Source organism: Ptychodera flava, chromosome 6 (genome assembly GCF_041260155.1).
Source record: "Ptychodera flava strain L36383 chromosome 6, AS_Pfla_20210202, whole genome shotgun sequence".
Lineage (NCBI taxonomy): Eukaryota > Metazoa > Hemichordata > Enteropneusta > Ptychoderidae > Ptychodera > Ptychodera flava.
The window spans coordinates 37,466,965-37,493,486 of NC_091933.1; the positions used below are offsets into that span (position 1 = coordinate 37,466,965).

At 36.3% G+C, this 26,522-nt stretch overlaps 3 protein-coding genes across 6 annotated transcripts in view; 2 read left to right on the top strand and 1 right to left on the bottom strand.

Moving 5' to 3' along the window:
* The first annotated feature begins 642 nt into the window (after window positions 1-642).
* Window positions 643-18,081, top strand: LOC139135670 (histone deacetylase 11-like). Of its 4 annotated transcripts, none has more exons than XM_070703222.1 (11): window positions 643-727; window positions 1,897-2,060; window positions 6,776-6,876; window positions 8,724-8,753; window positions 10,599-10,715; window positions 11,500-11,619; window positions 11,931-12,090; window positions 12,491-12,560; window positions 13,365-13,473; window positions 13,878-14,061; window positions 14,475-18,081. In XM_070703222.1, the coding sequence occupies exons 1-11, from the start codon at window positions 684-686 to the stop codon at window positions 14,549-14,551; spliced, it is 1,176 nt and encodes a 391-aa protein (XP_070559323.1). In that variant the 5' UTR covers window positions 643-683; the 3' UTR covers window positions 14,552-18,081. The 4 variants fall into 4 exon arrangements, with proteins under 4 accessions (XP_070559323.1, XP_070559325.1, XP_070559322.1 ...); XM_070703221.1 differs by lacking the exon at window positions 643-727 and adding an exon at window positions 1,197-1,355; XM_070703224.1 differs by lacking the exon at window positions 8,724-8,753.
* A 303-nt stretch (window positions 18,082-18,384) lies between these two features.
* On the bottom strand, window positions 18,385-21,780 carry LOC139135671 (RIB43A-like with coiled-coils protein 2). The gene is made up of 4 exons (XM_070703225.1): window positions 21,461-21,780; window positions 21,014-21,095; window positions 19,878-20,341; window positions 18,385-19,294 (listed from the first exon to the last, which is right to left on the bottom strand). Exons 1-4 carry the CDS (start codon window positions 21,575-21,577, stop codon window positions 18,818-18,820), a joined length of 1,140 nt encoding a protein of 379 aa, XP_070559326.1. The 5' UTR covers window positions 21,578-21,780; the 3' UTR covers window positions 18,385-18,817.
* A 208-nt stretch (window positions 21,781-21,988) lies between these two features.
* LOC139135672 (structural maintenance of chromosomes protein 1A-like) overlaps window positions 21,989-26,522 on the top strand; it is a 45,168-nt gene continuing 40,634 nt past the window's right edge. Inside the window, exons 1-3 of the mRNA XM_070703226.1 lie at window positions 21,989-22,252; window positions 25,319-25,499; window positions 26,037-26,157. Coding sequence (XP_070559327.1) covers window positions 22,144-22,252; window positions 25,319-25,499; window positions 26,037-26,157 — 411 coding nt within the window. The 5' untranslated portion in view covers window positions 21,989-22,143. The remainder of the gene's footprint in view (window positions 22,253-25,318; window positions 25,500-26,036; window positions 26,158-26,522) is intronic.

A 26,522-nucleotide genomic window follows, 5' to 3' on the forward strand; every position in this document is an offset into this window, starting at 1 on the left:
ACATGCGTACTTCACCTGTCGGCCCTCATAAGCTCGATCCAAAATGACCGAAACAGTGAGGAGCAATCGCGAGGTCAAGCTTCGCTGTATGATGTTGGGTGTTTAAATTGCACCACGGAACAAGAGAAGAGTAATTACGTGGGTTTAAACTGTTTTTCGAAGGTATGGCCTGATTTTTTTCTTACGAAAAAACTTCTCAAAATTAATTACAGCTTGAATTTTAGCAGGCCGACATGCGTTGCACTGCCATAGGCGTCAATGTGTACGTACAGCTGGAGGTATGATATTTAGTGCTTTTCTGTCTACCCACGCCAATAAGAACGAGTCGCCGTGAGTGGTTTAAAATGCGAGCAGACCTTCGAATTGCTGCAGTTCCGTAATCTATCAGAGAAATGTCTAAAATCCACTGACATATGCGAAAAGTCTTTTATGTTTGCAGCAATCTGCAATATCCGAAATGCTATGCATTACAAAATTATTTAAAATGCCACAGCTCGGTTTTAACGGTCTTATTACATATAACATATATTATTTTTATCAGTTATATTTCTAGGTTTATGCAAGAGGGACGAAGTCTGCAGGACGCTCCGTTTCTTTGGAAACTCACAGTGGACGTCCGGCTCATATACAAGAGCGCCCTCATCCGAAGGCTTCGATTTCGTCAGTGGCTGTCTGTCACCAAAATGGCCACTGAATCGGCGAAAGATACGGAGACCGAAGCGAAGAGGTAATTTTCTCCTTTTGTCAGGGCGTTTCACCCTTATGCATCAGTACAATAGTAAATATCTCTGTAGGAAAATTATCCAAAGCCGATCAATGAAGTCACTTACTTCTAAGTTGTCTCCAAAACATAAAAATGTGTTCGTTTTGTATCTAACTGGGTCAAAAGGATAACTTTGCTGTAATTGTTTACATCGTACAGTTGAAATGATGATCGGAAACACTATTATCATAATATTATGACGTGGGCCGTAAGAAGCAGTTTCTCATGGAAACGTCTTGACAGACTTGCGTCAATATGTGCACCTTCCAATAAGAAAGTGGCATCATCCTACGCACTTCCTTGTGCCGAGATTTGACCACCTTAAAACCCATCACCGCCAGAATCAGATCTAACATTTGAGCACTGGGTACCCGGTAACCGACACCAGATTCTCCGTTCGTGTAAACACTTCTAATATTCAAAGGAAAGCTGAATGAGCCTGTCTCTCTGAACGGTCGACCGCCAGCCCAGGACAACACGTACAGTCTTTGATATATCCGTATTTGTTACCATACGCCGGCTTGTTATTTAGTTCTTATTGTGCCATGAATTTTGGTCTACTTTTGCCAGGCGTCAACAAAACGGCACAGAAGTAAGCGAGCAGATTCGTCGAATTTGTATCTATTTACTCTAATTCTACTCACGTACAACAAACTGTCTATATACGGTATACTTTTTATTCAATGACAATAGACGATATTCCAGGTGTTGACGGCATCAACATTGATACCCCAGGATATACTTTTAATTTTTACAATCACATTTTTACAATAATTTTTTTCCTAAAATTGGGTTTTCTCATGTTATATGATATCCCTTTCTAGCTTGTGTGCCTCTGAAGGCCATTGCATCATTAACATGGTTATAGAAATAGTGTACACTAAAGTTACAAAAAAATTGCCAGTGCAGCAGGTAATAACTAATATTGACACAGTAAGATACCAACATGACTGTAATGACGTACTCCACCTTAGTATGGGCAGCTACCATGTAAACAGTTCAGTTTAATTATATGCTCTATTTTTAGAACACCATGCAAATTGTATGACCAGCATAGAGTTTTTAATAGAAAGTGAACTCTTTTGTTGGCAGTAATGTTCATTTATTGTAAATTTTTTTGTTCCTTTTAACAGAGTTCCAGAAAAGAAACTGCACGCTACTCGGCTGTATCTTGAGCCATCGGACAGACAGTGGCCAATTATTTACTCGCAGGATTACAACATTGGGTTTCTTGGCCTTGAAAAATTACATCCGTTTGACGCTGGAAAATGGGGAAAAGTCTTTGCCTTTCTAAAAGGTAAGTTCAAGGGAAAGGGAAGGTAACACTGGATGTGGCACTGTCTTGATGTCGTGTACAGACATTTGACAAGAACAGGTGGTTTGGGCTGTGTTGCGTTTTTTACTGATGATTGTATGTATAATTTATTTCTAAGGTGCAGTTTATTTTTTATGATAATGAGCATGATACATGCTAATTGATTTTAAATATCATACCTGGCTGGCATTTCTTTCAATTCTCACAAAATGATGTTGACGTTTCACTCCCTACTTGTTCAAGTTGTTCATGCCATTGTTATGCAAGCTTGTACTGAGAAATTTGTCATAATGTCATACGTGTGGTTTTTACCAAAATGACATTGAAAGCAAATTTGTTGATTCCTGTAAACATCAAAAACGTGTGTGTGTATGTGTGTGTGTATATATATATATATATATATATATATATATATATATATATATATATATATATATATATATATATATATATATATATATATATATATATATATATATATATATATATATATATATATATATATATATATATATACACAAAATGTATACAATGTGCCCTCCCGGTTATCACCATAATGGCTTTATGGCAACCTCTGAACTTGGGCACAGAGAGTACGGTTACACATTGTTGAGGATGAAAATATGGACTCACCAGAGTGCTACAACGGCAATACATACCATGAGCGAAGCATAGTGCCAACAGTGAACGCCCCTTATATTACGCAAGAGGCTGCCCAACAATCTCAGAGTGCTCTAACTACTATTAAAGCAGTGAGCGAAATACACAAAATGTATACAATGTGCCCTCCCGGTTATCACCATAATGGCTTTATGGCAACCTCTGAACTTGGCACAGAGAGTACGGTTACACATTGTTGAGGATTGAAAATATGGACTCACCAGAGTGCTACAACGGCAATACATACCATGAGCGAAGCATAGTGCCAACAGTGAACGCCCCCTTATATTACGCAAGAGGCTGCCAATATATATATATATATATATATATATATATATATATATATATATATATATATATATATATATATATATATATATATATATATATATATGTATATATATACACATATATCAGATTTTGATTATGAAAATGAAAATATATTTTTATGGAGGATTTTATGACCTATTATGATAATTCCATTTGCAAAAAGAAATTAAAAAATTTGCATAACCGTTATCTTTGACCCTGTATGAGATCTCTTATTTTTTTATGTGGTGTAGGTTGGTCTCCAATGTACTGAGGAATAGAACAAATTAAATAACACATCAACTCATTTTGCCTTATGCACATATTTGACTTTGTCATGGCAAAAGGTATTTTGGTTTGCGTCAGTGACACAATTGCCTTAGAATTTGATCTGATAAAAGCTTAGATCATAAAGGATAGTTTTGTTTTTGTCAAACTGATCATAGAAGTATACAGCTTAATGGAGAAAATTCTTACCAGTACCAGTACATGACCTTAAGAGTTACCATCCTTATATACAAAACTCTCTAAACCATTCGACTTGGAGCTCAACAGTTTTGTTCTGAACAGTTTAAGTTCAACACGTGTGTATAGAAACACCCTCCTCCTCTAATCTTCTGTAAGCCGACGTATTATCACTGACAACAACACTGAGATGAATCGCAGCTGTCTTGGTGGTATTGCACTCTACGTGAATGGTTATTTTCTCCTTTATGAAGGAATGCTGTTGAAATTTAATTTAACCAAATCTATTGAAAAAGACCAAAATCACTGCCATGTATTTCAACAGAAGTGTATTTGGAAAATTTAGAATGTTTAAAATATTTGCCACGAAACTGACTTTTACTGATTACATATGGCTTTATCGATCATAAAATGAGTATATCATGTATTCCTAGAAGTATAAATATGCTGGGAAATAATATCATTGACATAAAATATTTCCTGTTCTGTAAAATCAATATGCAGGTTTGTATTAAAAAAGGCAGTAGCAAGGTAGAGAGAGTGTGCTTGTGGAGAGAAAAGAAATTCTCATATTGCAGTCGAATCATGTAAAATTTTTCTTTTTTTATGTCCAAAGCATGAGCCAACAGTTTCTGTCACATTCATGGTTAAATTTCAGTGGGTATACAAGTATTGAAGAAGTAAGGGTAGAGCTTGTTTTCAGGAAAAGGATAGAATAATTACTAATGTACGACAGATCACTGTGCTGTATTCAGAAGGATAATGGAACACGACTGCTTGAAATCTGAGCAGAATTTTTTTCAGAAACAGCTCATTTTGATAGTTAAGCTCTGATAAAATTGATATATTGTTTCATTAGCTGTATCGCAAAAGCTTCTCAGATGAGGCTGAAGTCATGTCTTTCTGTAGCTTCTAGATTCTAACGTATTTAACCAGGATTAGCCTTATGCCTCACCATGTCAATATAACTGTCAGTCCTGTATTTACTTCTCTTTGTATCTGTAAGTTGTGTTAGTGTACATGTAACTGTGTAGCACAGTAAATTTAAATATAGATCTGAAACATGCTGATCATGTTATTTATGACAAAATCATGACTCCATTATACCAGTCTGTCAGTGTGCTGTATAAGAATTGTACAGTGCAGATACTTATCACCTATATTATTCTTTAGAAGACAGCATAAATATGACCAAAATATTGAAAAATCTTGTTAATTTCCGAGTCTTTCACAAACCCTCTCATGAATGGCAGCTTGCAATTCAAACATGAAATTCAAACAAAAACCTGGCAGGTCAGATTGTCAAAACATTACAGAATATCTTTTTCTGACAAATTGAGAGTTAGATCCTTGTGAAATTTACATGTAGACTGTCTGCAGTTCCTTGTACCTATTTTGTTAGACTATACTAGCGCTCAGCAGGTATATGTAAGATCAACGCGAGCAAATCATTTTACTGAGATCTGCTAACTCGGGCTCAGTTTTCAAATGACTTACCGGTATTATCATAGTCAACAATGACGATACCAGCTGAATAATTCACTTGTATGTTTGTCTGTTATGAGCCAAATACCCTGTACTGTACCCTGCCTTGCCATAAAAAATCTAGTATTCTATGTGGTTTTGCAAGTAGAGATTTGTTGTGGTGTAGACATAATCACTACATGAATGCACAGATCACTGAGAGATTTTGCCACAAGGTAAACAGAAACAGGGCAGTTGTTCATTGTGTACCTCTATTAACACTGAAAGCTGTTAGCCGATAAGAGAACATTTTTATGAGATATTACAAGGCCTGGCAGTATATTTGAGTCACATGACTTGATGTCTGCAGTGCACTCTTTTGAACTGCCTTGAGTGAAAAAGATGCAGTGTTTATTCATTATCTGTTCATGTCAGTTGCGTGACCTTTCCTGGTAAATTACTTCTTTTTCATTGCCATAATCAATCTCCTGTCGGATGTGAATATTTCTCTCTGCCCTGAATCTAAATTGCAAGGACAATTTTCTGATTTTGTGTGACCTTGAGTTTGTGTGTCATCATTGTGAAGATATTACTCAAGTCTGCTGTTGTCAAGTATGAAGTACACGAACTTGAAATGTCCTGATTTTCACATGACCTCTTGCTGAATTGATATCATTACAAGTATGGTAATTTTATTGGTGTTTTTTAGACCTGTAATTTTCATCTGGAACTATACGGCAGCTTGGGCCATAAGTTGATCAGATCAGAATTTGTTAACAATTTTGCCATGCAATGTACTCACGGAGAACAGAACAAAGGTGCTCATTTGTGATAATAGCTCTCCCTGCAATACTTTACCTGTTTGAACACAGCTGCCCTTTTTAAGCTTATCAGACTGTTGCAATATCACAAACCCCAACTGCTAAAACGTAATCGATTCCTTCATCTGATGTGTGTGAACATTTTTCAAATATATATCATCAAAATCTACGATATAATGTTGGGAAAAGTGGCGGTATTACAGAATCTTATCAACATATTTGATATATTTCTTGTATGTGTGAGATCATATCAGCCTGAATTTTAATAGATAATGATGAATTGCTGTTTAAAGTGTACCTTTGTGCTGGCAATGATACTCACAATGCTGTGGTTTTCGTTCACTATATAATATTGAACAGAAGTCAATATGGGTCAAGAAATTTTCATTTGCAGTCGGCGGATATAGAAGTAGAGCATAAATGCAGTAAAATACTGTAAAAAAGCTGCATATGAAGTCTTGGAATCATTCATAGGAATACAGATTTCCAGCAAGTAGCATGTTTTAAATCAACAAACAGTGAAACAGCATCGGATCACAGATGAAGCATTTGTTGTCAAGTATTGAAATGGTACATCAAGTGAATTTTATGGAGCATTTTTTTGCTACCTTGCGGGGGACATATCCAGGGGAGATATTAAAGGTTTCAATAGGGGAGGTCTGGCTGGTTGATCATATCGTACCTCAGTACTTAAAATCTCCAAAGATGAATTGGACAATAATATAGAAATTTTATGCAATAATTTTATTTTCACATAGAAATTTAAAGTGCTGATTTCACGGTATTGTTTATTTGATACAGTAGTGTTAAATAGACAGAAACTTCAATAAATCTTGCAAAGATTATACAAAGACAACCCTTTTTTCTACAGTGTATGGTTTATGATGTCTTTATTGTCCAGTGTTCATTTTCAAATAAAGTGTCTTTTTGTAGTAGTCTTGGGCATTTCTTAATCAACCTTTCTTTCTTTCACACCAGACGATGGTATGATTCGAGATGACACCATTGTCACTCCTAGAGAGGCTTCAGAAGAAGATTTGCTAGTTGTACATACGAAGAGATACATTGACAGTCTGAAGGTAGGATATTATTGAATCTCTGAGAATTTACATGCACGTAACTGTCACTGCTGTCTGTCATCAGTCCTTCAGAGGCAAACCAACGAAGATAAATTGCCTGAGTTCTCTACCTCGGTATCTTTACAAATGTCTGATGAAGTGAAATTGAGTGACTTGCAACTGCATGTCTGTCTCTATATCAATCTGAAATGAACTCGGGGTTTTTAAAAAAAGGGCAAATCAGCTGTGTAAATTTAGTAGTCAATGAAACGGATGGTTAGTGCTTTAAAACCAAATACACTGTATGTTGAAAAAAAATTGAGAGTAGATATTACATAATACACAATGTTCTTGCATTGTAAACAGCAAGAATGTTCAAAGAATATACAACAGTAAAATGGAGATTGATATTTAAGGCAGAGATTTCAAAGTTGGTTTTATAGGTTTAGCATTGAAAAAGAAGTTAGTTATTTAACATTCATTAGAACATGAATGAAGTGGTTCTAACTGGTTCTCTAAAGCTATTTAGACATGTTTTACCATGAACTCGCTCTCTGAAAGATAACACTAGTATTTTTTAGGAGAAATGACTCAATCTTGTCAGTTATTGCTCATTTAGAAATGAGCCCAGAACTGATCTGATAGTGAAGTGGGTAAAATAACAGTCCAAAGTCCCCATTTTGAAATTATCCCCATGAAGATTGCAAGAACCAAGTATAATTGTCATGTAGTTACCCTGGGTGTGTAAATGGTATATTTGTCACATTTCCTATCTGTGTAATAAGTTACGTCTATTAGGTAATAATCATACAGGCATAGCGTTATTACACATACCCCACACAACAGAAGCAGACATGCTTACAGAGCGGTGTTGTTGCTTTTTGCTGCTTGTATGCAATTACATAGTGGCAGCTGGCAGTATATACTCTGTTTACTTGTGTAGTCACACCATGGCAGAAACATCCATTTCGGTGTAAATAACACACGGTGGATTCAGCTCTAGTGCTTTTTTTTAGACACCCATCATCTTGCATGTGTGATGTGTGTGTGTGTGTGTGGGTGGTTAGATCACTAAGCCTTCACACTAATTCTCCATTAATTTCTCCTCGCTTCTCACAATCAAACCACGCTTTCTCTATTTTGTTGACTCAAATTAAGCAAAGAATCAATGTCGTCATGATCAAATAAAGGAAACTAATGTCATTATTGTTCACTAACATGATGCAAATTGATTTTTAGAAGTGTGCCGGTTAGCGTCAAAAAATTAATAATGCCCTTGTGATGGTATAGGGTATTATTTTTTCACTGTTTTATAATCAAAAAACGGCATTTTGCTTTTGACTAAAAGAAAAATATAAAAAAGGTTAGAAATGCCCGGGAGTTTCTGTCATAATGTATATTTATTTCACAGCTATCTTTATACCATCATCGTGCTTGTAGTGCTGAATTGGGACATTCCCAGTCAAATAGAAATGATGACTTCTGCACCAATATTTCCAACAAGCAGTGTTTCATTTAAATTCATCTTACGTTCAGTTTCCTACCAGTACTGCCATGGCTCAGTGCAGTCACCAATTACAGTACACCGAGTGTTCATGTATGATTCAGATGGTGTTTACAGTACAGTAAATTAAAAACACGGAGAAATATGAGCTGCTGTGCAAGATTGATCATCTCTGTGCTCAAGTTTTCTATTTCCCAGCGACAAAACTGCGAAACAAAATTCTACTTGAGGCAAACGTCCAATGATTCTGCAGTCCATGTAACAGACTGACCAACTCTATCATTCTCTGGTTTCTTGTCTTCTGAACACTTGACACGTTTTCCTTCCATCGTTATTTCCCACTCTTTTCTATTTTCTTTTGCAGCAATCCAACTTTGTGGAAAAAATGCCCGAGGTATAGCCACCCATTGTATTGTCTGACTCACTGCCAGGCTTAAATCTCCTTGCTACCTTTGTTTGGAATTTTAAGTTCTAGTTGTAATACCCAAGTTTACAAACAATAACTCTAACTCTTGTAAGGTTTGGCTTAAAACAATAAGCCTCATTTTCCTGTCACCCTGCCCTCACAGGATTTGTAGCTATAACTTTTAATGATTTTTTCACTATTTTTGTTTTGTGTGTCAATTGAAAGTTCTTGTTCTTTTCCCAAAATGAATAATGAAATACTGACTGTCTAGCTTGCCGAAACATTGTCTATTTATGTAAAATGCACTGTTTGTTTACGTTTGAATTCAAGTCCGGACAGAATTCGCTTGTCAACAATAACTATGTGCAGTTTGCACATGTACAGGTTGAGTTGACAAGCTGAATACTTTGTATCTAAACATGCTTTGAGGACGAGAGCAAGAAACTGTAGTTGACATTAAAAAATGAAATGAGTGAAAAAAACCCATCAAAAGTTGCAGCTACTTGACCTTTATCTGGTAAATGCTTGCGTCTTGGTCTGTAAGGTGTGTCTTTGTTCCATCTGCCGCTCGTGTATGCATGCCCGTGTATGATATTATCTGAATGCTGCGCTAATATCATATACATTATCTGAATGCTGCGCTGTCTTGTTGTTGTAAGCTATGTGTCTACTGTCATGTAATGTTGCATTGTGCCTCTGCAAGTCAAATAGTGCACAACCATCGATAACAAACAAGCAACACCACTCTGGAAAATAAATGTTATTTCTTCACATTTCAGAATGGGAGAAAAGGGAAAAGTGTGGAATTGAAAATCACCTACATGGATAAATTGAAATACATGTGTTTTGGTAGCAGTGTTGTTTGCATGTCAAATATATACCGGTATTTTGCGCAGAGGCGTTATCATTTCAGCTGCAACATGATATGAAAGATGAATTTGTGGGCATAATCACCAGGTCCCATCTTGATGCAGCAGTTGTGTTTTTCACAATATTTCCGATATGACAAACTCATTAATTTTCCTGCGTATCCTTATCTCCCATTTACAGACCGATTACCAGCGATATGATAAATTCTTGTAACGATAAAATTACAAAATTCTTTATGAAAGTGATGTATGTCAGTAGTTTTATCACTAACAATATTTTTGAGACATTGTTACATTTTGGAAACAATTATAATATTCACTCAAGGTTACAATGTCACTTGCTTATCACTGAAATGCTGATGAGTCTCCTGAGAATTTTTATTGGTGTAGAGAAATGAGAAATATTCATTGCAATGTCTTGCTAATTGTGTGATCGTAAATTAAACAATAGTGGCCCCCTTGGTGAGCATAGGTTTAGCAAGTCCTTGATGTGAAAGTAACCCCCCATGATTCCTGGCATTTACTCTGGTAAAACCTCCCTGCCGGTGCTCCTTGATAAGATTGTAAAATACTATGCCTAATCTCAGACTTTTGCTGTTTCCACAATTGACCATTATGCTAGGGGGTTTGTTTCTATTCATTACCCAGGGAAAGGCACCCTTAGACAAGCATATTGCGACTAGATAGATGATTGAACCCAGTATTCTTAGAAAACACCTTGTTACCCTTTGCAAACTTTGCTCCTCCAATCATGTCTGCTCCTTCATCATTCAAAATCCTGTTTTGTCTTGTACTGCAAAGGATGTGACGGAAAGCTGATATTCAAAATATGCAGGCAAAATACTAAATTGAGCTTGTCGGTTGATAACAGTTGATGGTACCAGTCTTACAACTTGAAAGAGTATATAGCATGTATACAGCATGTGTGCCTAATTTTTGTTTCATTATTGTGTTTTCATTTCAGTGGAGCATAAATGTTGCTACAATAACAGAAGTGCCGCCTGTTGCATTCCTACCAAATTTTATTGTTCAGAGGAAGGTGCTGAAACCATTCCGAATACAAACAGGTGGTACTGTACTGGTAAGCTGTGATATTAAATGATTGTTTATTTTCATTTTGTCCATTTCATCATTAATTCAGGTATTTTCCACCTTTCTCACACAGCAGATCGATGTATTTTTATGGGAAAAAATGCATTTGGTTTTTACTTTCAATTTAACACTGGTAAGGAAGTACCTACCGGTAATCTTTGATCTAAGGAACTCTTTCATGAGCCGTCCTATGTGAAATATGTTTGTTCACAACTGTACTGTGGTTTATCTCTTCCATATGTAATCTGTTTGTAAATGTGCTTATGGCTATCATATTTTGTTACTAAACATAGCATTTTGTGTGTGCCATTGGCAGTATCTAACAGTAATTCAAACAATTTTGATGATTTAGCCTGTCGTTAGAGCCCCCTGACAAATGATATTTATAATTTCATCTTAATGTTGGTACCATGGTTACAAGCTGCAATTTGTAGTGATTCTTCTACGTTTCTTGAAAATGTCTTATATATACTTATTTTTTGTTGCGTATTATTGATAGAACAGTGATTGTCATTCGCAGTCAATTTGTGATGGTTAAGGTCGCTTCAACCATCCCATCCCAAATTTCTGAATATGCAGCTCAAGCAAAGCTCTCCTAAATAACAAGAATACACTAGCAGCACAATGCGGACACCAAAATGGGTCATTGATATGTGTGGCAGTTGCTATAGAAACACCAGCTTATTCTTAGTTTGGTTTCCATCATCATTGCTGAAGCTGTGCATTTGCTGTCCAGTGTGTCTGTGTAATTTGCCAACCGATTCCATTGACAGGCAGGTAAGCTGGCAGTGGACAGGGGATGGTCCATCAACATCGGTGGCGGTTTTCATCACTGTTCAGCAGACAGGGGAGGAGGATTCTGTGCCTATGCCGATATTACCCTTACAATCAAAGTACGTCTCTTTGTTTATTTGATATCTCTACTCAAGTATGTGGTGCACTTTTTTGTGAAATTATATTTTAATAACTGTACATGTGATATATCCCTGTATACACATGTGATTATGATTATGAAATGTGGCAAAGTAAAATCATAAAACTCCTGCCCCCATTTCTTTGAGTCTCTCTATGACCGAGCTGTGACTGGTGACAAAAAATATCAATTCACAATTATTTTTACTGTCAGTTTCTGTATTAGTAATTCTATGAATGTGTCAATGTTAACATCAGAAATGTTAATTCATGATCGTTTTTTTGTTTTCAGTTTCTGTTTGACCGAGTGCCCAGCATCAAGAAAGCCATGATAGTTGACCTTGACGCTCACCAAGGCAACGGACATGAGAGAGACTTCATGGAAGACAACAGGGTTTACATCATGGATGTTTACAACCGACACATCTATCCACATGATGGATTCGCTAAGAGTAAGTCTTGTCAAGTATCCACTCTGCATTTCCTGTTCTGTGTGGGAGTGTGAAGTACATCAAGTGGGCTGTGGACCCATATCCATGTATTATAGCCTTGCTTTATGGATGACTGTGTTCGCTTTGCTTCAAGGATGTTCACTGTGGACTGTGTAGATAAATCATGTACCAAGCATATTCAAAGATAGAAACAATCTTATATTGATGAAAGTTAAATTTGGAATATTGCAAAATAATTATTTTTACAGCGTTTTCGATGATTGAATGTTTTATCTAAAACTATGTTCATCATTTTACATATAGGCAAGATTCATGTCTCGTACATACTGTTCAATTCTGTTATTGTAGTCTGCTTTATCGAGAAATCAGTTTAAAACACATTTATTTCTTCCAATATCAGGAGCAATAAAAAGAAAAGTGGAATTAATGAGCTACACAGAAGATGCTGTATATCTACAGAAAGTCAGGGAGTAAGTATTTCGCTGTTGTCTGTACTTGGGAATTGGAATCATTGTACACTTTTCAGTAAATAAAAAAGTTCTTTACATAAATGTCATTTCTGGAGGTGAAGTCAGTAAACGTGACTGTGAAAAAAAGATCTGTGAGAAAGACCCCCCAGCTTGTCAATAGATGTACCAAGGTTGCACACTTTGTTAAAGCTCCATTAGCTATATTCAATGTATTTCACATTATTTTTGTTGAATCAGTGTAACGGTCATCAGCTGTCTCAAATAAGGAAAAAAGAAAGAATCAAATATTTCATCAAGGTATTATCAGCTTTTTACCATAATTTTTGTTTTGGTGAATACCAAAACACTTGAAATTGGCAACGGGAATGATGGAGAGGAGAGTGTGATATGATTATTTCATTTCTTAAGGTAGTATGCGCCTCGAAAGTGAAAGACTTAAACTTTTGCTCTAACTTTCCTCAAAGAATCTTACAATCATTCTCTTTCAAAATCAAGAATAAAAATAGGGGGTCACCGTGCAAATTTTGATACTAGAGAAACAAATTACCCAAGATTTACCGATATTAGAAATTCAAAATGGCCGCCATCCCTGTGTTAACTCTATGGAGAAAAATGAAAATTTTCGAATTTCGAAAAACTAAGCCGGTGAAAAGTTTTCTGTCACCAAGAGCTTTAAAATGAACACCCACATGTGGTATATCAGAAGAGAACTGTAAAAGTTTGAGAGTCCAAATGTCTGTCCCGGAAGTGCGTTCTACCTTAAGTAACAAGGCGATACTAACTTTCATTGCATTGTTTTTGTAGCAACTTGAGGGCCTCCCTTGAAGAGTTCACCCCAGACATTATAGTTTACAATGCAGGAACAGACATCCTTGATGGTGACCCCTTAGGAGCTTTATCAATATCACCAGAGGTAAGCAAATCTCCACATATTTTATTTCCTCAGGGCCTTGGAAAGCAAGATAATCGTAACTGTGATTGTTAATATTGTGGAGACCAACTGTTCAGTAAATCAAAATGGCATTGAAGCCTTTTACAGTTTGAGAAATAATTAAATGGATTTCTAGGCTTAACTTAATCAGGATTGGATAGACACTGACTTTAGACTAATATTTTATATGCCTTGCCCATCAGTTGAAGCAGCAGGGGAAACCCTGTACAGTTGTATGTAACAGACAAAGTCATGTTACAGTATAAACCCTTTTACTATCAATGGTTTGGTCCAAACCCATTTACTTTCAATGATGAGGCTTAAACCGTGTATTGGGAAATGGGGTGTGTGAAGATGACTAATAATTTCTGTCCTTTTTTAAACAGGGTATCATAGAAAGAGATCAGATTGTTTTTGAAATTGCTCAGCAAAGGAGGATACCCATTTTGATGGTGACTTCAGGCGGCTATCAGAAGAGGACAGCTCGAATCATTGCCAACTCCATCCTTAATCTTAGACGGTTAGGCCTCATTGGTTGTTCTGATGCTGAAACATACCAAGCAGAGACAAGTAGGTTGAACATCTGTAAACTTTCTGTGTCAATATCCCAGCAAACAGAAACCTGTATAAATATAGCACTATAACATACAGATTTATGATAGGAATGATTTGGAATCGTCGTTTTAAAGACAAGCCTTGTTTTGGGCATTGTATATCACTTCATGTATTTGCTCATCAAACCTTGTGGAAGTGTCATGAAAATTATGACCCTTAAACCAAATAAGAACAAATTTTGAATTTGTGGTCAAAATGTCTTGAACTGCTGTGTATGTTTACCTTTGATTTACGTAGAGTTTCATTTATGATACATTGTTGTCGTGAAAGGGGACTAGAGGTCGGTGACCTTCAAATGTGTTCTATATCTCATTGTGCTACTTTTCATGTACACTTAAAATGTTTTTCTTTTTCATCTTTTCATTCAGGATCAAAAGCATCATCATCTAGTGCCACTGGAGGAGGTTCTTCTCCCACAAAGCGGCCCACATCAAAACTCTCATAAGGTTTACATTGGCCACAGCAATGGCCAGTATCTTTTTTCAAAGTAGTTTACGTGAAAAAGGAGTGGGGATGACATCTCTGTCTATTGTGTGTATATTTGATTTCAAACAAACTTGGTTTTATTTTAGGTGTTGTGTAAATCTGTGAGGGAAGTACGTGCTGTAATACTTACTGTGATCATAATTCTGTTAAGGTAGTATGTGCCTCGAAAGTGAAAGACTTAAGTGAAAAGTGAAAGATTTAAACTTTTGCTCAAATTTTCCTTATAGAAACTTTCAGCTATACTTTCACCAAATCAAGAATAAAGATCAGGTGTAACCGTGGAAAGTTTGGTTCTAGAGAAGCAAATTACCCAAGATTTACCGATATTTGAAATTCAAAAATTCCTGTGCTAACTCTTTGGGGAAAAATAAAATTTTCGATTTTCCAAAAAGCTAAGACTGAAAATTTTTCTTCCTTCAAGAGCGTTAAAATGAGTCACCACTAGTGGTAGATCAGAAAAGAATTGTAAAAATTTTAGTCCTGTTTCTGTTTCTGAGGCACGCTCTACCTTAATAGTTTGCTATTACCAGTCCGGGTTATGTCCATAGAGAGGATATTACGATTGACCAATCAGCGAACCTGCCGCCGCCAACGTCATGAATACTTAACCATGCAAACCTTGGCTCGTACATTGCAACGAGTTTGGAACTTTTCGGCTTGATTTCGCCCTTTATTTTTAGCACTGGGTAGTTTTTAGTTGTAGACGTTACGCACAATGTTCAGTGCGGCCGAGATGGTGACCGACACAAGTGGTTAGTACATTGAAAATTACTTATTTGGATGAATTTCCTGGCCGGGTACGGCTCCTAGAAATCAGCGTTTGACCCTTGTAAATCTACAGTAAGTTATTTGTCGCCAAATATCGCCTATTTTTGGTCAAATTTCAATTTAACCTTGCCATCTGCAGTATGCAGAATTTTTCAAGCTTTACAAAGATGGGTCAACTGTTTTAGTCGGTCATCGGAGCACGATGGAGCACGAGTTTTTCGATCACCATGCATTTCCCGATACGATTAACCCTTCGCTCAGAAAAACGCGCGCCGGATCAATCGCCGAGAAGTTAATCAAAAGCTGCTTAGCTGGAAAACAAAACGAGAAACGTCCAATAACTCTTTGTCAAATATGGTCAAGGGTAAAGAAACTCAGAAAACTATTCCTGAAGAAATCTTACAATTTTTAACACGGTAGAACGTCGCCAATCGACTGGAGCTAAGATACTTCCGGGTAGCCACAGTCTCACTCGATCGGTGGATCTGTCAGGTCTGATATCGCGATCTGAACAAAGTGAACCAACGTAACCTTTGACCCTTGTTACATATACAGTACGTGATTGGTTCTTGCCTAAATTTCATTACATATACGGTACGCCATTGGCTCTTCCCTACTATCCTCTATATGGACATAACCCGGACTGGTTACAATTTTCATATTGCCACCAAAGCTTGTTATTTGTAATTTGTTGTACATTATTTGCTGTAAATTACTGCCTTGTTCATTTGAAAAAGAAAACCAAATACTCCACACAAGTCTTTAAAGCGTGTTTTTGGAGTAGCAAAGAGGACTCTTACGAAAAACTGATGGATCCCTCTTAGATGTGGGACTTGTATATACTGTGAAATGTTTAACCTATAGACGTGTCACTTTATCGTTTTCGGGAAACCGAAGATGTAAGACATGGACTTTTATCTCCGTCAACATAATGCATGATAATGATAATTTACTTTGGAAAATGCAACATGATATTCACTTGACGCAAACAATCCACAATGAACCATGGGTATTTATTTGCAATCTCTGTGAGATAATGGTTTCTTGTGCTTCTGTCCAATCATGTAATTCTTTCTTTTGTAACTTTTTAAAAAATATGGACGTGGTCATGTCAGTAAAACAGCATGATTGTTACAATTAGTTGTAATTTTTCATGAGCTACTTTTAAGGAAATGTTTTGAAAATAATTCATTTTAGTGAATACTGGAGTTAGATTTACATATAAACAGTCAACAGTGTTCATTGTAGTTTTGTTTCCTTTTGAGACCAAAAGACTGACACACTTGATGTGGAGATATTATGTTATTGAAATAACGCTCAGATATGGCAAGAGGACTTTAGGATGCGAGGAATAATTTTTTATATCAAAAATTGGAATAGCTCATATCACACAGATTTGAAAGATCTGTTTTTGAGAACAATTTAGGAATTCTCACCAATTTGTGATGTTTGTAATGTAATAAAAATTGCATCAGGCAAAACTTTGCGGGATGTTGCTTTTCAAGTGAAAAGTTGTGGTTTTCACAGTGTAAGTTAACAAAATGAAAATATAATGTGCTTTAATGCAATAACTTGACTCAACTCAGAACATTTAAATATTTCAAAACTCTAATGCCATTGAATGTTTTGTTCAGTACAGTTATATTCAGTGTCTGTCTGGAGTGATTACAATTCACATTGAAGTATTTTTTATGAAATTGATGGACTATTACCTTATGTGGTCATTTCATATTTCAGTGACTAAACTGAAACATATGATAAAGTCTTTAAATTGTCAGAACTCGATAATATAGAGTAGGAAAATTTTTTGTAGAAGTTTGTTACTTTTGTAAATTCAAAATCAATGTTTTGATATCGGGTGACGTTGAAATCTAAGACCCCTGAGCTAGAAGAGAGTGGGTTGAACATCACCTCAATTCAGAGGTTTGGCAATACCTCTGTACTGTTTACTTTGTTCAGGTATCATTTATTCATTTCAAAGATATAAGGGGTCATTGTGAATACTTTTTCCCGTTTGAGTGAATCTGACAGAATATTTAAATTTGTCTTGATTAGCCCCAACAGAGCGTTCAGCATCATCTGTTGGTGCATTTTGCAATATGGGTAGATAAGATTTTCTGTAAGAATAAAGTATGAAAGAAATATATTTTGTATTTTTAACAAAGCCTTCTGCCTGTCTAACATAATCGTTAGGAGTAGCATTGCATAGGTAGTAGTAGTTTAAATTGACAATCAAAGCCAGCTGTTAGATTACAGCATGGTGACCTTTGACTCATGGGAAATGTTTGTGGCAGTTTGAATGGAATTTACATTGCCCCTTCATGCTTTACTGATTTTAAACCCTAATTGTGGTAGGCTGTGAATTTACGCTACTAGGAAGTCTTAAAGCTTTTCATGGTCAGAGCAATGCCTTTTGTTTCTTATTGTAAGATATCAAATGTGAAATTCAGCAAGTTTTGTAAATATTGTGCCAAAGGATGTGTAACATTGATCTAATCATGTGCAATGTGTATGTAGATTGCTGCTGTCTGGATGTCTGCCTGCACTTTCCATTCTCCATACACTGTATTGAGCATTGCAATTCACTGCCATAGATTAGGATTGGCCTTCTACCTTGACCAATCGTGTGTCTGCTGCTTGGTATTTTGCAAGTGTAATTTACATGTATATGTGATTTTCAAAAGTAAGTGTGTAATAAAGTTTTCATTGTATAAAAACAGATTTCTGGGCAATGCTGTTTTTTCTCTCCCCAGGGGAATAGGGGTGACCTAGTTCCATCTCATTTTCGTTTGCATTGAAATGTCTGTAATTGTGCAAACGCATCCTGTTTACGTATTCATTTCACATATGACTCAGCACTGAGTAGTGTCTGACACCTTTACTCTAGATGTTTGTCCAATTTGTATGTCACTATTACCGCTCCTCTTTGACTTTTACTAGGGACAGATGTCACAGGACAGTTTCAGGCCATGCTCTCTACTCATTCCAGTCATGTCCAACATAGTACACCTTGACTAAAAAAACTTTGGGTCAAAACATTTTATTTTATTTTAGCCATAAAATACTGTCTTCTTACTATAAAAAAACTCCAATAATATGCAACTTGTGGCACAAGTACAACTAGGACATTGTAGTGTACATAGATCATATCATACTTCAATGCGACATTGTCAAACTTCAACTGACATGGTATTCAGTTTATTCATGCCATAACCAATGTAACAAAATCAAGATACTTGGAGGGAAGAATGATGAACGCAAACAGGTTATTGACTGTACACAGATAATAATGAAATGTGCAATATACACGGCATGGATGTCAATGCAGCCAGGTGATTATTCAAAACCACAGCAGTTAGCACCCAGTTTTGTTGTCCATCAAAAAGGAGTTGATGATTATTTAGTTATAGGCCGCTACTTAATTATATACAAGAGTTCAATGTACAAAATGTGTAATTTATCGACTAGTTTTGTTCCACTGATCAAAGTATGCTGCTGTTGGAGGGTTAGTGTACACTTCTTTGTCCAAAAATTCTTTTTGACTTTGTTGTTCAGCTGCCAGTTTAGCATTGTTCTCAACTTGCTGTTTGTCCAGTTCTTTCCTGAGTCTATCCTGCTGTCTTTCCATCAGTTCTCCGGCACGGGCATCGGCTATTCTCTGTCTCTCCCATTCTTTGTCCCTCTCCTTCTCGTCATCCAAGATTCTCTTCTTCTCCTGCCTCTGCAGCTCTTGGATGCGACGGATTTCCTCCAGTTGTTCTGGAGACATGCCCTTCCATCGGTCGGTGATGACACGGTGGGGTCCAAACGCGCTCTGGGCCACATCAGGGTTTTCTGTGAGGATGTCACCATAGATGTGGTTGGACATTTCTGTGAAGTTGTCATCAAGTTCTTGTTCCTTGGCCAGCCTTTCTTTCTCATTTCTCTCATCCTCCTGTGATAGGATGTGATAAAAAGATAAAAGTTACTACAGTGCTCCACCAGGGAATGGAATTTGAATCAGTTGAAACTCTTTGTACACTTTATATCAGAAACTAATAAAATAGTTTGCCTACAGTTTCCAGAGATATCTGTTGTGTGGTAACAAAGACAATGACTGTCACTTTTCTGTTTTTTCACAGATAAACATCTTGTTCCTTGATTTCATACCAGTCATTATTGCTACAGCATTTTATAACAGTTACATAGTAAGGTGAGAAAGATTGTTGCAATTGAAGAAAAATGGATTAAACGTGGAGGAAATATTTTTCCTGCATTTGATATACATGAAATTGACTTGCAACGTGAGATATTTTGGAAAAGCGTTCACTTTCATTCAAGATGATCACTGACAATCCTTTCACTATTTTTCAAGAAATATAATTTTGTATTTGTGGCATGCCTATGAACACTACAACAGTAAATGCCATTGTAGTAATCAGGCTGTGTTTTGAAAAAGAATGACTACCGATGTTGGTGTATTTCATGTAGCTGGTGTCTTCCATTTGTATCATGCATACAGTATAATTAGTACTCACCAAAGCCTTGTTGTAGTCTTTGACAGACTGATTTATAGCTCGTCTACAGTCCTCTTCAGCCTTTGCTAATTCGCATGCACGCTGATCAAGTTCACGTGCTTTGAGTTCATACAATCTGTCAGCTTCCTTTTGCCGGGCCTGGGCGGCTGCCTTCTCTTTGGCTTGTTTTTTGCTCCATTCTCTCATTTGTTCTTGCATCAGCTTCTGCCTGGCTTTGTTATTGAGATCTTCGCCATCAAATTTCTGCAAGCCAGACGGGCCACACCTGGGATCATCATCCGACACTCTTGCTGGCTTGTCTTTCTTCTTGCCATCAGGGTCGTACAAATCCCATTCACGACGACTCTCTGGCTGCTGGTGCACTGTTCGGAATTCATTCAATGCTTTGTTGAGATTGCGGATGTCCTGTTCTTGTCTCTTCTGCAGTAATGATGCAATCTTGTCATTTCTTACTATATCAGATGCTGTGGGAGTACAATAAAATAGAACAATTTATTATGAGACAAAAAAGAAGGCCTTGCCCACATACAGGAGTATACACCTTGCCTGACAAGTTGAAGGGGCATGATGTGATACTGTGTCAAAGGTACCTGTCAGAATAACTATATGCAACTATATGCAGTTTTGAAATTATAATATTGATTGCTTGGAATGTTTTATTGAATCACCAACTATCATTTTTGAAGGTTGCTACCTGAAACAATTTACAACTGAATTGACAAGATATCCATAAAATTTAATTAATTCTACTAATTTTGTTTCATGAGACAAGCAGAAGACTTTTAGCAATACTGGGGCTGTTTGGATTTTAAAGACAGCAAACATGAAACTCCGGGCATTTAACATTGCCAGTATCATTGTATAAAACAACCTTGTGCTGTTTTTATTTCATGGCAAAAATCGTTTCCAACCGACATAACTTTTAATCTCGCAGACTTTTACAAAGCAAATTAAACGTGTCAATCACTAAAGTACCGGTACATAGACACGTGGCCAGTGTTGCTATGACTTTTTCAATCAACTTGACGACATTAATCATTCATAAAGATTCATTGCCAAGTGCTCGATCGACACTGCAATTATAATTGATAACGGTGAAACGCATAGGGGCATTGTGAATGTGAGTCGGAACCTACCATAAGCTTCGTCTCTCATGTATTCCCTATTTTCGTGTAATTTTCTGTCCTTTACCTGCTCCTCCAAAGCATTAAGGTCAACCTGTTTATAAAGAAATACATGAGTTAATTTTTTTTAAAAATTCACATCTGCCAAGGAACTGTGTACAAAACGTCGGCTTATACCGACCTCAGTTGTTCGAGTATCATAAAGTTATTAAGTGTTCCCCTGGCCCAAAGGCGAAAAATATAGCTGATCGAAGAACGATGTAACTTGCCAACCATGATATACACAGTTAATATGGCTGACAGTGACATACGTGATTAATTACTGTCAAATATCAGATATGAAAGTTTCAACTGCTGATGATCCCATTGTTTAAAACAGGATCAAAATGTGAAAATATTAACAGTCAATAACAGTTACAAGTTTAGATATACAACAGCCTATAACAGACAGAAACTTACCCCTATCGTGCGAACTTTTGCATTGAATATTCTGCTTTGGCGTTGGAGTTCTAAATTTCGTCTCCGCTCAATCGCCGCTGATTCTTTTAGGTCGACGGGAAGGTCTAACTTATACATCTCTGGATGTTGCCAGATAAAACCTGTGAAATATGAAGTCCTTTCAGGATGTTTGTATGTATCCCTAAATAAAAATACTTGCGAGAAAGGGCGACAGTGGTTTTGTCGGTAAAGCCAAGCCAACAGTGCAGTGTTGTGTGTGACTGTGTATGACCGTCCTGACGACCAATCTCTATATGGTCTGCTGTAACTAAGGTTAGTTGCTAGACGTAAACAGATAAACATAACATAAGAAGGGAGATTTAAAATACGAGTTTTTATTGGCTGTCGTTCACACAAAGGTCAGAGAAGAATACTATCAGCCAATTGAAACCGTCGTTCTAACAGACTCTGTAGCGAACCTTAACATCCGGGAACCTAATACTTTGCGACCTTTTCCGAAAGAGACCGAACAAGTACGAGGGGACTATTAGATTGATGTAAGAGGGCGCCATTTTAACCCATTGCCAGGCACCTTTTTTCGCGCTATTTTCATGGAAGACCTTACCTGAGGAAAATTTAACATCGACCGTTTACAGTTTCTGTCAAACGGAGGGTAAAAGTATTGAAAGAGCAGGAAGGAGAAGATGGGGTACCTCAAGCTTTTAGAGGTGGAAAATTTCAAATCATACAAAGGGAAACAAATCATCGGTCCTTTCAAGCCATTCACTGCAATTATTGGGCCAAATGGTGCAGGTATGGAATTAGCTTTTCGATTTTTTTGCACCAAAACTCCTCATTATGGAAACTTGTGTCATGATTACAGTATTATAAAGTTATATGCGAATGTCAAAGCGGATTTTACATTGCAAGATATTTTGTTGTCGCCATCCTTGAGCGACGTAAGGTTATTAGCGTAGCTTTGTTTTTGATATTCAAAATGGCCGCCACCATACAGCCGACTGGAAAACGTGTTTGTAAACAAGGAAGATTCTGCCTCCGACAGAGATAACTTTTGCGAAGCTGTGTAAACGTACCCGTGTCATTCTTCTAGAGTATTAGAATCTCTTGCGCAAACTTGCTTTTCTCAGTCAGTGGCTTGAACGCAACAAACTCCAATGACAAAGCAGCTCAAATTCCGGAATCCTTGGAAGCTACTGATTTATTATAGCAAATTAAATAATAATAAATTTATATTAATGAGTTTACATATTATTTATTTCTTATTGATGTATTTAGTATACACACAGTAGCTTTAACACAAAAGAACGTTCTTTCCTAATAAACTTTCGATTTTTGCATTTTTTATATTCATAGCTGAATTAAAGTAAATATTATAAGTATTCTTTAAGCGAAAACAGTTACAATTTTCATAGAAAGTGGTTTGTTTGTGTTCGTTTGCTATTTCCATGATATTGTATTATATCGACATTGTTTAGAGGGATCACATTTCAGAAACATCAAATCTCTATTACCTACTTAAAAGTTTCTAATTAGGTTGTATTAAACAGCATTGATCCCTCAGTGATTTAAGTTCAACTAAAACAACAAATAATAATCGTTGACAAATGTTGCTATAAAATTCAATATTTGTAATTGTCTGACAATCTGATAATAACTCATAGGTCAGATTATGAAAAAATTCTTATTTGGTGCATTATCAGATGGTCAGGCGATTTCAGATATTTAATATGAAAGCAACATAATGTCAATGACTGGTACTGTTGTTTTCTTAAATGTAACTCTGTGTATGACAACATTTTCCACAAAGTGTTCTGGCATCTCTCATGAGGAAGCTTACTTTAACTGGTGGCTCTTCATGAGTGCTCAAAAAAACAACAAACCTTCAATTTTTTCAGTTGACAGAAAAATTTATGTTGATGAGCAGAGATCCAAACACAGGCTCATGTACTACATGGCACAAAAAAAGAGAGAACACTAATAGGCAAAATTGCAATGGTTTGTAAGAGGTACACCCAATTTAATAATTTATACAGCCAGAAATAATCATTTGTACATGGTAGGGTTCATTTATGGAATAAAGCGTGAAATAAAGGTATTACCAAAAGCAAAGGCAGAAGACAGAAGCTTTTTAACTGCAGCACAGTAAGTGAGGTTACCCACATTTCTCCATGATCCGTACACATGGAGATCACTCACTGAACTGAAGCAAGTTTCTTCTGTACACAGAACAGCTCGGTCAATATTTCAAAATTCTGGGACCATAGTTTTGATAATCATAATTCTCTAATTTCTCACTGTGAATAATGAGAAGATCAGCCCCTTTTCCGTAGAGGAATAGCAATTTTGTAATCGTCATATATTTTTGACAGCCATATGCAATATTTTCAAGGAACTAAGGGAATAAGTTGCATCTATGTTGGCAAAAGAAAGGGTATTGATTTTTTTTTAATGTTTGTAAGAAAGGAAATTTGCATGTCTGACAGGTGGTATGATGAGACCATCTTAGTTGCTGATAACTTTACCTTGACAAGTGTAAAATTTTTAGCACCTCCAAACATCGACTTCTTATTCAATTTACTCCTGAATTTTAAACATGATCAATAATTTTGAACATAGTTTTACAAATAATCCGTAAATTAAATTCTAAATTTCAAATTGTTCAGAAACTGATAAAATTGAAGAAACCTTAAGCAAATAATGTCTGAGCACACAAATCAAGGGAGTTGTGGGTAGCCTCACTTACTGTGTGCAGTAGAACACATTCATTAACCCTTTTCCTGCCAAGTCCATATTTCACCATCAGGTCAAGATGGTTAAAATTAATGAAACACAACATATTCAATATGGTGTATTTTAACATAATACTGTACATTTGAAGGCTGTTGAAAACATAAATACTGTAAACTTGATTTTTTTGGACTAAAGATGCTATAACATACCAAGCCAAGTGGGTGAAAATACGTCATGTTTTGGCTCAATACCGCTTTTTACTGACTTGGCTGATGGGGAAGTGATACTGTCTGGCAGGAAAGGGTTAAAGAAGTCATAGTGCAGACCAGACTAGCTCTTGCAATTTTTCCGTCCGTTATTAGTCTTGATACCAAATGTATTATTGTATTATTTACTTTCGATTTGTGATATTTAATATAAAGAGTAATAAAGTTGATTGATTGATTGATTGATTATACAAAAAGACACTTATATTTGCCAACTTGACATGTATCCTGTAAACAACAGTACTGTAGCAGTACGTCTTGTTCAAAGTTTTGAAAAACTTTAACCAAGTATCCATCATGTGCAAATTGTGGCTTTATGTGTATTTAGTTTACTGTTTCAATTGTCAGTAATATAATACTAGTGTAAATCAGTGTTCTACACTTAGCTTATATATCCTAGATATTTCGAAGGGACTAAGCCTTTCTTTCTTCATTGGGTCCACTGCAATCACTGAAGTTCTCTTTTGTCATACAAGGATGTAAAGAGTTCTGAACTTGACAGTGGCAGTTCGGGATCAGTGATTGCAGTGGGCCCATTGAAGAAGAAGGGCTTAGTCCCTTCGAAATATCTGGTATATATAAGCTCAGAGTGGAACATTGATTTACACCAGTTTACTGTTTGTGTAAAAATTGAAGAGTTATCATTACTGTAAGCCTTTCATTTTGTTTTGCTGCAAATTGGTGAGGCACACTCATGCTTAATGTTAATGGCATCGTAATTTTACACTACTTCTGACAAGAAAGCATGGGTGAAGTTTTCACTTAGGACTGACATTTTTAGCACATCTTTCGGCAATTAATTACAGGCACACGTACAGTATTGTTGTAGTGTAATTGTGTGAATTTGCTTTTCCATATTCAGGCAAGTCCAACTTGATGGATGCCATCAGCTTTGTGCTAGGTGACAAAGCATCCAATATGAGAGTGAAGAAACTTTCTGACTTGATTCATGGAGCACCAGTCGGTAAACCAGCAGCCACAAGGGCACATGTTACTGCAGTGTATGCTGAAGAAGATGAGTCAGAGAAAAGATTCACAAGAACGTAAGGACAAGTACTTTGCTTGGCAAATTGTGTGTTGCTGTTCAGTGCTGTGGAAAAAAGCACAAAGTAAATTTATCATTCCACCGTATTGTCATAGTAAACTTTATAGTATTTCGCTGAAAATGTTTTAAAATCGGAATGTTGACCCAGTGAGAGAGTTGGCAAATGACAGGTTTCACTACGAACACTCTGTACACATTGGCACATGGGTTACCTAAACTGTGTTCCTTAGGGATATTAATCCTATTTTTAAAAAGGAGAATTTTTAGGGAAGTCTCTTTTAGCCCATTACATCTCAAATAATATGAGACATGCAAGTTCATAACAGCTTTCAATAGCTTGTGTAATACTGGATATAAAAAAATAAACATTCTCATTCGATCATATTACTTCTAATTTATTTCACCCCGGTTATTGAAGCTGTACTGTAACTCTCTTGGTTAAAAAAGAACCAAAGTGTACTTATGTCCTTTTGGCTGTTCAAGATAGCTATGAATACTCAACCTAAAATTTTTTATTCTTTTATTTACTTCACAGTGTGGTAGGATCATCCACAGAGTTCCGTGTTGATGGCAAAGTGGTGTCTCTATCAGCTTACTCTGAAGCATTGGAGAAACTTGGCATTTTGGTCAAAGCGAGAAACTTCCTTGTATTTCAGGTGTGTCAAATCACAAAGTACTCAAGAAATTGCAAAATATGAATGAACGTTTCTTCAAAAAACTTTATGGACGTGAGTGTGGTCTTTGAAAGACAAAGGAATGTAGAAACAAATGATAAGTGCAGTGTGATATTGATGCAATTAGAAGAAAGTTATGTACAGTATATGAATCTTGTTGTTCTCACTATTTAGCATGGAAGAGTTTACACAAATTATGTCCAAAATTATAATGAAAGGGTTGTTTTTCCAAGCAGGGTTTAACCTCTAACTGATCACATGGCCTAATTATGATTTGGATTTGTCAAATTTTTGGCACATTTATTCTATGTAGAGTAACAACTACTGAGTAAATGACAGGAGAAACA